General features: G+C 44.0%; 1 protein-coding gene across 1 annotated transcript in view; it reads right to left on the bottom strand.

Moving 5' to 3' along the window:
• Positions 1–1,749: 1,749 nt before the first annotated feature.
• The window catches only part of ARHGAP17 (Rho GTPase activating protein 17), a 124,525-nt gene continuing 114,314 nt past the window's right edge, over positions 1,750–11,960 (bottom strand). Inside the window, 1 exon segment of the mRNA XM_056534424.1 lies at positions 1,750–2,438. Within this exon segment, the coding sequence (XP_056390399.1) occupies positions 2,326–2,438 (113 nt within the window). The 3' untranslated portion in view covers positions 1,750–2,325.

Genomic DNA, 11,960 nt, shown 5'->3' with positions numbered 1-11,960 from the left:
GGTGGGGGGTCCGACGGCTGGGGCTCCCCCGCGATCTCCTGTACAGGGCCCCCGGCTCTCTGCCGAAATAGCGCGTCAAGCACCACATGACGCGGCCACCGACAGGCACGCGCCCCCCCCATCTCCATAGCAGAGCCGGAGACTGCCCAATGAAGCGCTCCGGCTCTCCCACAGAGATGTATTGAGTTGGGGTGTCGCCAGCCGCGTCCTGCAGTGGTCAGACACGCCCCCTCGCCTCTGACTGCCGGAGCGCCGTACAGGAGATAGCTGGGGGGGGGAATCCAGCACTCTAAAACGTATCCCCTATTCTTAGGATAGGGGATACGTTTTCATATCCCGGTGTACTTCCTCAAATCCTGATGTTTTTGTGGCTTTTTTTTTCGTCTATGGGAGAACAAAAAACCTTTAGGGTCTATTCACACGTAAAGTCTCCAGTGAATATTTAATGTGCAGGATTTGAAACCATGTTCGGCCATTTACTTTACACCGAAATCTGCTGCAGCATTAAATTTGCACCATCAAATATGCACAGGATACTGTATGTGTATAAATGGAACGCCACAGTCTCAGCATGCAGCGATTTTTGGGACACGTCTAAAGTTTTTATTGATCACTGTCTCAGTGCTGAGACCCCCACTGATCAGGAGAAAGAGCAGGAAGGAGCACACAGTAGAGCACTTCACTCTGCAGCTCACAGCGATCTCTGGCCGGCCGCATAGACGTATAATGGGACCGCAGGACGGAGATTGTAATGAGCCTAGTGCTTCTCCTTGCTTGTTCTCCTGATTGGTGGGGGTCTCGGCCATGAGACCATGACTGATTGAAGTGTTTTATTTTTTTAAATGGCTGTAAAACTTGGACCATTATTTGTCTGAGGTGTTTTTTAAGGGATATTCCAGGAAAAAACTTATTTTAATATATCAACTGGCTCCAGAAAGTTAAACAGATTTGTAAATGACTTCTATAAAAAAATCTTAATCCTTTCAATAATTATCAGCTGCTGAAATTGAGTTCTTTTCTGTCTGGCAACACTGCTCTCTGCTGACATCTCTGCTTGTCTTGGGAACTGCACAGAGTAGAAGAGGTTTACTATGGGGATTTGCTTCTAAACTGGGCCTTTCCCGAGACACGTAGCACTTAGACAGAAAAGAACAACTCAACTTCAGCAGCTCATAAGTACTGAAAGGATTAAGATTTTCTAATAGAAGTAATTTCCAAATATGTTTAACTTTCTGGAGCCAGTTGATATATATATAAAAAAGTTTTTTTCCCTGGATAACCCCTTTAAGTTTTACTGCCATTTAAAAAAAAAAAAAAAAAAAAAAACTAAAACACTTTGATCAGTCATAGTCTCATTAATGAGACCCCCACCATTCAGGAAACAAGACCGCAACAGTTAAAGGAACACAGCAATAAACATCATGCTTTCTCTGCCCCTCCCCCAATTAACCTCACTTGGTCGGTCCCATTCAGATGACAGCAGCCACTGGGGACGATTGCTCTAGAGATTAACGGAGGTCTAGGCCAATGGACCACCAACCAAAGACTCCCGGAGTTCTCTGCATCTGTGTGATGCTCCGCCCCCGAGGAGCTGAACTGAACACAGCATTAAAAACTAAAACCTCCAACCTGTGCTTCTCCAGCAGCTGCAAAACTACAACTCCCAGCATGCCCGGACAGGCGAAGCCTGTCCGTGCATGCTGGGCGTTGTAGTTTTGCAACATCTGGTAAACATTGCTACAGATGGTAACTGAAAGCCGGCAGTTTCCAAAAATACTATTTGCCCTTGACATCATTTATTTATGTCGCTTCTCTCACAATTTTCTTATGACTGTGCGGAGCGATTTCTGTGTTTTTTGTTGATTTCCTTTTTGTTTTTTTTAATAGTTTTCTGCCAGTTTGAACATCCAAGCCACCTGGCGCACGAAGGGTTAACAGTAGAACATAATAATAAAAGGGGAAAAAAAAACAAAAAACGCATGGAAGTGTGTCGGTGGAATGTCTGCAGAAGCTTCTGCCTCCTCCGGCTAAATACGCCATTTTAATAGTGGCATAAACTAGAAATATATATATATATTTATATATAGACTGGTCCATTCAGCCCTCACAAGGCTCTGGCCTCGGCGAGCTCTTCAAAAAAACGGCAAGACACATCAGGTCATAGAACGTCCTTCACACTGTATGTAGAAAATAAACCAACAACAATCGAAGAGGAGGCGGGGAAAAGGAACACGCTTCTCACTGCTGGGTCTTGTCCCGAGGACCTTCTGCGGGGGCCGGACTGTCCGTAGTCTGGGAGTACAGGACCCTCCCACCCCTCCCGTCTTACAGCGCGGTGCTCTCCACGTCTGTGTCAAGAAGGACGACCGGCAGCGACTGAGGATCTACAATAGGGAGCGGGCATACAGATTCAGCGAGAGGGGGTCCCGGAACTGGATCTGGAAGGAAAGAAGAACGTCAAGAAACAGGGGAAAAACGTATTCAATGCATTATTAAAATGGGAACGTTGGGCGCGCGTGCGCTGCGCATGCTCCGATTCATCACTCCACCATCAGCGTTGGATTTGCAGCAAATTTATGAATACTTTGCTTTACGCATCTTGTACTGGCTTTGAGTTACAATAGGTTATCATTGGTCTTTAAAAAGGGGCTATCCGCATGAGGCTATGTTCACTTGGCAGAATGTCCTGCTCTGCTCTGCCGGCACCCCCTGTCTGCGGAATGTCCATCCGGAAATTCTGCAGGAGTTGGCAGGACAGACCAGTGCTAGGACCGCTTGGATATGCGCCATTTCCATAGACGGCAATGCGTTTCTGAGTGGAATCCGCAGAAAGTCTATTTTTTTTTTGTGGACCCCGGAATCAGGATTTCGGAAATTCCATCCTGTGTACAGTGCAGCAGAACGGCATTGAAATCAATGGGACTCTGCTGCAGCGGAATGTCTGTGCGGAATTCCGCCGGAATATTCTGCATAGACATTCTGCCGTGTGCAGATTGCCCAAGACTGTCCTTTTTTTCTTAGAAGAGTCCTGATTGCATACGATCTGCCGTGATCTGTGCGAGTGAAACAAAAGTGTTCACCGTTCTTGCAGCACCACCGCAGGTGATATGAGGCATTACAGGACTGCAATAAATGCATAAGGCTCCTTTCACACTGCCGTCGGGACCTATTTTATTACATTTTTGGGCCGGAAACGGACCTGATACCTGACGAGTCCCAACGGGTCCTGATGGACCCCATTCACTATGATGGGGTCCCAACAGACCAATTATATTTTAGCGGCGAGTAGCGGGAGAAAAATTTGTGCGAGCCCAAATTTTTCTCCCGCTATCTGCGATCCTAAAATAACGGGCTTCACACTGCTGGAGTCAAAAGGCAGTGGGAAAGTAGCCTTAGGCCATGTTCACACATTGGAATTTGTGTGTAGAATTCCACACAGAGATTCCCATTGTATTCAATGGGATTCTGCTGTGCCCATGGCGGTAATTCCGATTTTCGTGTGTGCAGAAAGAACGAGTCCTAAGAGCCCATTGATCTCTAGATATAACCAGGAGAAGCACAGAGCAGCATGCTTCACTCCCTACCTGAGTGCTCAATCTGGCTTTTTGGAGAAGACTGGCTCCATTATCAGTTGCCTGCTGCTCCTCCCGGCTAGATCTAGAGTTCGGAGGGGTCCCTAACTATCAAAATTTGACATGTCAATTAGTTTTTTGTAAAGGACGGGGACACTTTAAAATGAACAGGCTTTTAGTAGATTGGCCGGGTCCTCCAATCCTTGCATCTACTCTCCAAAGGCAACAAGCAAAACGTTCCATATGTACAGAAATTACAAGAAGGGACTCAAAAGGTGTACAAAACCAGTAAAGCAAAGTAAGAGCAAATGACAACGTTGTAGTGGAACTTTTTATTTTTGGAGAATGAACAAAATCCCTGTCCCCCCCTAAGCATCTATCTTAGTCTGACCATATTCTATGGGGTAGAGCCAATAAGTCCTTATACAATTGTCCTCTCTACTAACACGGAATAGGCTCAAGACAAAGAGATGCTACTATCCTGTACGGTAGTGTGTGTAGTAACAGCCCACAGCCTGAAGAGGTCACTGTTTTCCCACTATAAGAGGATACGGAAGAATTACTGCAGTGTGCAAAGTTTTATTACACTAAAGAATAGAATATGCTGAGTTCTCTAGGAACATAGATCCATGACCATAAAAATGAAGTCTGAGCAGTATACAAGCTTAAGCGCAGTACAACAATGACCCCTTCAGGATGCTATGAAAATGGTCCCTTTAAGGGATTCTGTCAGCTCTATATAATTACTCAGAGCTCAAGTGTCAAGGAGGCTATGTGATCTGCAGGTTGCATGCCTCCCCTACATGCTTTGACTGACTGACTGACGTACAGGGCTCGGCTTCCAGCACTGAGCCGTGCTCAATCAAGGCAGGGAGAGGTGGGGGAGACATGCATCCCGCAGTGAGCTCTATGAGCCACCGGATGCACATCTCTTCCTTCTCTGCTTTAACTGATTGAAATGCACAGCTCAGTGCTGAAAGCCGAGCCCTGTAGGTCAATCAATCAAGACAGGAAGGGATGGTGGAGGGAGGAGGCATGCATGCTGCAGATCACAGCCTATTTGAAACTAGCTCTAAACATGATCTAGAGCCGACAGATTCCTTTTAAGACTGTAGTAAATACAGTCGATCCCAGAATAGGAATACTACTTTAAAGGAGTAGTTTCATGCCGGAAAACCTATCCCCTATCTGCAGGATAGGGGATAAGTTTTAGATCGCGTAATCCCCCCGGTAATCTCCTGTACAGAGCCCTGGCTCACCACGCCCCTTCCATATATCTCTATGGGAGAGCCGAAGATGGCTGAACAGCTCTCCCATAGAGATATTGAGGGGGCGTTGCAGCCCCCGCTTTGAGCGGAGGTCGTGACGCGCCACTCCAGGGGAGAGCCGGGGCCCTGTACCGAAGATCGTGGGGGGGGGGTCCTGCGGATAGGGGATACATTTTCCCGCATGAGATCTCTCCTTTAAAATACAATAAATATGATGGGACAAACAGGATATACTTTAACCCCTAAAGACCAATCAGGTCACACGTCTGGGGTCTAATGGTTAGAGAACTTCTCAGTTATGAGGAAATCCACTATATCGTTCTGCCTCTCCAACTGTTGCGAAACTACAACTCCCAGCATGCCCTGACAGCCGAAGGCTGTCAGGGCATGCTGGGAGTCGTAGTTTCGGAACCATTGGAGAACTACAAGTTGGAAAGTAATTAATTCTGGGTCAGATATCAATACTAACTTCATATCAGTCTCTGTATATGGAGTTCCCCTTTAAGCAGAAGGTATTTAAGGTAAACTTCCCATAATATCCAGGATTGGGTTAATGTGATAGAATAAATCATGTTTCTCCTGTACTTTACACTGCAGTATATAGGGGAACCCTTCATAGATACCTATTGTGCTGTACAATTAAGCTTCTCATTGGAGTTCTTGTTCTATAACAAACCTCGATCAACATGCCTGCGTGTGCGTTTTTTATTTTTTTTTTGCGAATCCGTTTTCCACGTGCGTGAGTCTAGAAAGAGGCAAAGCCAAACACCAACCCCCCAAGTGGAGACCACATGCTGTATTAGTTGGTGCATACAAGCCTGGTTAGGGCCACACACAGTTAGTACCCAGCACACAGGAATAATCCAAGCATGATTGTGGGGGGGGGGGGTGGAGAGTGTCAGTAATGTGTGTTTCGGCCAATCACGAGCCACGGTCCTTACCATCAGCACTTCCCTGATAATGTCACATCATACATCTGAATTGTTTGATAAAATTATTCATAGTTAGAATCGGGCAGCATGCAAACACATTATAAGCAGAACACGCTGATACATCCCCCTCACTAACATCTCCCTGTGTCTTGTCCCGGTCCCTTTCCTTAAAGTGTCCCCGTCAGATCCAACAAAAATCATTTATTTTTAATATATCACTCAGTACCTAATCCTGACCATGTACATCTAATTTTTATGTGTCTAGCACCTTTATTTATTTTTTTCTAGTCTGAAATCCATTCAAAGGGAGGGGGCGTGGCCTCACTGTGCAGGTCTCCGCCCCCTCCCTCAGTATGCTGTCTGCTCACATCTCCCCTAGCATTAGAAAAACTACAACTCCCAGCATGTCCTCACTGACAGTAGCGGGACACAAGCTGACAGTGAGAGGATTTTTCCTCTAGCTCTGAGCCCTGCACTTACAGCTGTCAATCAAGGAAGTGTGTCCATGACATAGGTGATGACTCATGGACACAGCAGGACTGGTATGTGTCCAAGCAGGCAGGGGGGGGGGGTTGCAGTTGTTTGACTGGCTTTTTCAGTATGAAATACCCCTCCATGTATCTCCATGTTTCCCAACCAGGGTGCCTCCAGATGTTGCAAAACTACAACTCCCAGTGGTCGGACCCCCACCCCCCCCGCGATCTATAACTTTTCCCCTATCCTTTGGATAGGTTATCTTTTACTACAGAACTCCTTTAATTCTTCCAGTACTTATCAGCTGCTGTATGCTCCATAGGAAGTTGTGTAGTTCTTCCCGGTCTGACCCCAGTGCTCTCTGCTGCCACCTCTGTCCATGTCAGGAACTGTCCAGAGCAGGAGAAAATCCCCATAGCGAACCTCTCCTGCTCTGGACAGTTCCTATCACAGACAGAGGTGGCAGCAGAGAGCACTGTGGTCATACTGTAACGATACATAATAGGACATCTATGTTTTGCATTACACTCAGGTTCCCTGTTATTTTGCTATCATGGTGATTTGAGATGAGCGAACTTACAGTAAATTCGATTCGTCACGAACTTCTCGGCTCGGCAGTTGATGACTTTTCCTGCATAAATGAGTTCAGCCTTCAGGTGCTCCGGTGGGCTGAAAAAGGTGGATACAGTCCTAGGAAAGAGTCTCCTAGGACTGTATCCACCTTTTCCAGCCCACCGGAGTACCTGAAAGCTGAACTAATTTATGCAGGAAAAGTCATCAACTGCCGAGCCGAGAAGTTCGTGACGAATCGAATTTACTGTAAGTTCGCTCATCTCTAATGGTGAAATACATAACATTATATATATAAATATATATATATATATATATATATATATATATATATTATTTTTTTTATTTTTGTTATGGATATATAACACTATGCAGAAACAATATCCAGCAGACACTACAGAGCTATTGACAACAGTGCATGGTTAACATGCGTATAAAATGTAACCCATAAACTAGTGTTTCCCAACCAGAGTGCCTCCAGCTGTTGCAAAGCTACAACTCCCAGCATGCCCACACAGCCGAGGCCTGTCCGGGGGCATGCTGGGAGTGGTAGTTCAGCAACAGCTGTAGGCACACTGGTTGGGCAATCTTGCCATAAACACAACCCCCCCATCGTTAGTTCACATTTACGGGTGCAAGGAAATGCGCAATTCAGCCATCTTCATGCAAGCAAACGCTAATTCCATGACCAGGCAGGGGCCAAACTAAAGGATGGCACATTTCTATAATCTATTGGCTAATAACTAAATCCTAATCCTGCCCAGTGGCCCAAAGCAGCCATGCAAAGCTATCGGATACTGGGGACATACCCTGTGCTGGTATTGGGTTATAATGAAGGATTGGGTACAGTAGGGTTCCATTGATCTATTAGAAGGGCTCGCCTCTGCCAAGGTATAGTAAGAGCCTTGGATTCTACACTGGACACCTCCAATATGTAGCCGGTCACTAGAAATTTATAATTGAGACTGGAAGCATAGGGGGATGGACCAAAGTACAAGAAAGTCTCTGATCCAGGATGCCGAACGTCACGTAACGTGCCATATGATCAGTCTACGGCTGGGTTCACACCACGTTTTTCAAATACGGTAACCTTATACGGTTTTCCGGAAAAAAACGTATACGACCGTATCCAAAACCGTATGCATAGAGAATGCATTGTAAACCGTATTCCAAATGTTGTGTACGGTTGCATCCGTTTTGCCTCGGATACGGTTTTGCCGATTTTTCAACCGTAGGCAAAAAACGCTGTCGACCACGTTTTTGCCTCCGGTTGGAAAACCGTATGCGAACCGTATGCGGTTCTTTTAACATTGTTGTCTATGAGAACCGTACACAGAATTTCAGAATACGGTTGCACACGGTTTTTTCTAATCCGTTTTTGGAGTTGACACATGCGCAGATTGGAATTTCAATAGAACAATAGTAACTTTATTAAATTGCTGGAAAACTAATTCCAACAAAATAGCAAAACCGTTGGCAAAAACTGATGCAAACGGATAGAACCGTACGGGGGGGGGGGGGAAAAACCGTATACGTTTTAATTTTGAGTCATACGGTTGCATACGGTTTTTGCCATACGTTTTTTAGCGGAAAACCGTATACGGTAACCGTATTTGAAAAACGTGGTGTGAACCCAGCCTTAAAGGGATACTCCAGTAGAAAAAAAAAATTATTAATTTATTTTTTAAATCAACTGGTGCAAAAAAAAGTTTAAAACAGATTTGTAAATTACTTCTATTTAAAAATCTTAACCCTTCCAGTACTTATCAGCTGCTGTATGCTCCACAGGAAGTTCTTTTTTCTTTTTGAAATCGTGACACCTCTGTCCATGTCAGGAACTGTCCAGAGCAGGAGAAAATCCCCATAAGAAACATATGCATCTCTAGACAGTTCCTAAAATTAGACAAGAGGTGTCAGCAGAGAGCACTGTGGTCAGACAGAAAGGAAATATAAAAAGAAAAGAACTTCCTGTGGAGTATTTAGCAGCTGATAAGTACTGGAAGGATTAAGATTTTTTTTTTTTTTAAATAGAAATAATTTACAAATCTGTTTTAATGTTCTGCCACCAGTAGATGTTAAAGAAATTGTATTACACCGGAGTAACCCTTTAAGTGCCACGCTCCAGGGGAGTGTTGGGGGGGGGGGGTCACATTTTTATCCATGAGACTACTACTTTAAGATTGGGGTTTGGCAAATCTTCCTGTAGACGGACTCAATTCTAATCATGGACAGCAGTGAGTGATCTCTATACACAATGGCCATGAGGCACATGGAGGGGCTTAACAGACTCCCTAGAGCAGTGGTCTTCAACCTGCGGACCTCCAGATGTTGCAAAACTACAACTCCCAGCATGCCCGGACAGCCGTTGGCTGTCCGGGCATGCTGGGAGTTGTAGTTTTGCAACATCTGGAGGTCGGCAGGTTGAAGACCACTGCCCTAGAGATTCCTTGTGTGCATCTGTATTCTCTTATGGGAGATGTTGCACGGATGTGGTGAGGTGCAGATTTAGGTGCTGGGGGTGAGGGTGGGGTGCAGGGAGTGTAGATCAAATAATATTGGGGATGAAATGGGGTGAAATGAATATATGGAATATGCCAAGAGCCAAAAAATAAAAAGCTGTGAACACAACACGGAGGCGGTGCATGGTGTCAGCGGTGTACAAACCTTAATACCGGTAATTTTCCCAACCTGTTGAAGGCACCATAGACACAACTATTAGGAAGCGCTGCACACACACATCACAGCCCACAGGCATCCCGTCTCCCTCTTCTATTAAAGGGGTATTCCAGGAAAAAAAAAAATTTTTTTAATAAATATATCAATTGGCTTCAGAAAGTTAAACAGATTTGTAAATTACTTCTATTAAAAAAATCTTAATCCTTTCAGTACTTCTGAGCTTCTGAAGTTAAGGTTGCTCTTTTCTGTCCAAGTCCTCTCTGATGACACCTGTCTTGGGAAACACCCAGTTTAGAAGAGGTTTGCTATGGGGATTTGCTTCTAAACTGGGTGGTTCCCGAGACAGGTGTCTTCAGAGAGGATTTAGACAGAAAAGAACAACCTTAACTTCAGAAGCTCATAAGTACTGAAAGGATTAAGATTTTTTTTAATAGAAGTAATTTACAAATCTGTTTAACTTTCTGGAGCCAGTTGATATATATAAAAAAAAGTTTTTTCCTGGACAACCCCTTTAACCTTCTATATTAACCCCTTTTAGTGTGAAGCTGAACAGAGCAGCCAGTGATCAGTCCATGCAAACTGAAGAGATCTCTAGTGTGTCATGGGCATAAGGCAAAAAGCATCATACTTAAAGTAGAGATGTCTTTAGACCCCATTAGGTCATAGGTTATAGAGGGCTTCCCCCCCCCCCAGTAGGACCCCTGCCTGTACATGACAATTGGTGCTGTGTAATGCCTCATTTTACTTACTTACTGTTTCATGTGCTTTATGGTTCTCCCTTGCCCAGGGGTCTCCAAAACTGTGGACCTCCAGATGTCACAATACTACAACTCCTGGGCATGCTGGGAGTTGTAGTTTTTGCAATTGCTGGAGGTCCACAGTTTGAAGACTACTGCCCTAGTCTGTCTTAAAGGGGTACTCGCGTGAAAAACTTTTTTTTTTTTTTTTCCTTTAAATCAACTGGTGCCAGAAAGTTAAACAGATTTGTAAATTACTTCTATAAAAAAAAATCTTAATCCTTCCAGTACTTTTTAGGGGCTGTATACTACAGAGGAAATGCTTTACTTTTTAGATTTCTCTGATGTCCTGACCACAGTGCTCTCTGTTGACCTCTGCTGTCCATTTTAGGAACTGTCCAGAGCAGCATATGTTTGCTATGGGGATTTTTTTATCCTGCTCTGGACAGTTCCTAAAATGGACAGCAGAGAGCACTGTGGTCATGACATCAGAGAAATGTAAAAAGTAAAACATTTCTTCTGTAGTATATAGCCCCTAAAAAGTACTGGAAGGATTAAGCTTTTTTAATAGAAGTAATTTACAAATCTGTTTAACTTTCTGGCACCAGTTGATTTAAAAAAAATAAAAAAATAAAAATAAAAGTTCTCCACGGGAGTTCCCCTTTAAAGGAACACTTTGATACACTGCATTCTGCACAGTGCAGGACCTGAGGGGTTGAAGTATAACACATGGATTCTCTTTGGTATGTGTGTAATTCTTGTGCCAAGCTCCAACCCATCAGGCCCTGCACTAGGCAAACCAAAGACTCAATTATCCCCAGAGTATTGCCTTGAAGGAACACTAAATAGAGAAGATACACAAAAATATATAAAAAAAATCCCCAGCAATTCTCATGTTTTCCTTTAATTTAATTTGAAATATAATCTCAATCATGTCTGCCCCCCTCCTCTTCACTGTCCTGTATCTGGCTGTAAAAAAAAAAAAAAATCTGGCTGCAGCAGGAGCCTCCCCCCTCAGTTCTATCTGCTATATCACAAAAAGATTGTAAACTCCACCCCTTGGCCAAGCCACACCCCTTCAGACTTTTCCTAGCTGGAAATGGAAGAGATTAGCAAAAAAATACATGTAGAGCAGTGATCTCCAAACTGTGGACCTCCAGATGTTGTCAAACTACAACTCCCAGCATGCCTGGACAGCTAACGGCTTCCTGGGTATACTGAAAGTTGTCATTTGGCAACATGTGGAGGTCCACAGTTTGGAGACCGCTGCTGTATATAATCTTGAATACCAAAAAAGATTGGGGACCAGATAATCTCCTGTTTACTTGGATCAGTAATTTCTAGGTTTAGCATTTCTTTAAAAGGGTATTTCAGGAAAAAAAACAAAAAAACTTTTTATTTTTCATTTTTATTTTTTTTTATTTTTTTTATATCCACTGGCTCGGCTCCAGAAAGTTAAACAGATTTGTAAATTACTTCAATTAAAAAAAAATCTTAATCCTTCCAGTACTTTTGAGCTGCTGAAGTTGAGTTGTTCTTTTCTGTCTGGCAACAGTGCTCTCTGCTGACAATCTCTGCTTGTCCCGGGAACTGCACAAGAAGTAGAAGAGGTTTGCTATGGGGATTTGCTTCTACTCTGGACAGTTCTCGAAACAGGTGTCATCAGAGAGCACTTAGACAGGAAAGAACAACTCAACTTCAGCAGCTCATAAGTACTGAAAGGATTAATAT

The sequence above is a fragment of the Hyla sarda genome, chromosome 8 (genome assembly GCF_029499605.1).
Source record: "Hyla sarda isolate aHylSar1 chromosome 8, aHylSar1.hap1, whole genome shotgun sequence".
Classification (NCBI taxonomy): Eukaryota; Metazoa; Chordata; class Amphibia; order Anura; family Hylidae; genus Hyla; species Hyla sarda.
This window is presented reverse-complemented; position numbering and strand designations above follow the sequence as displayed.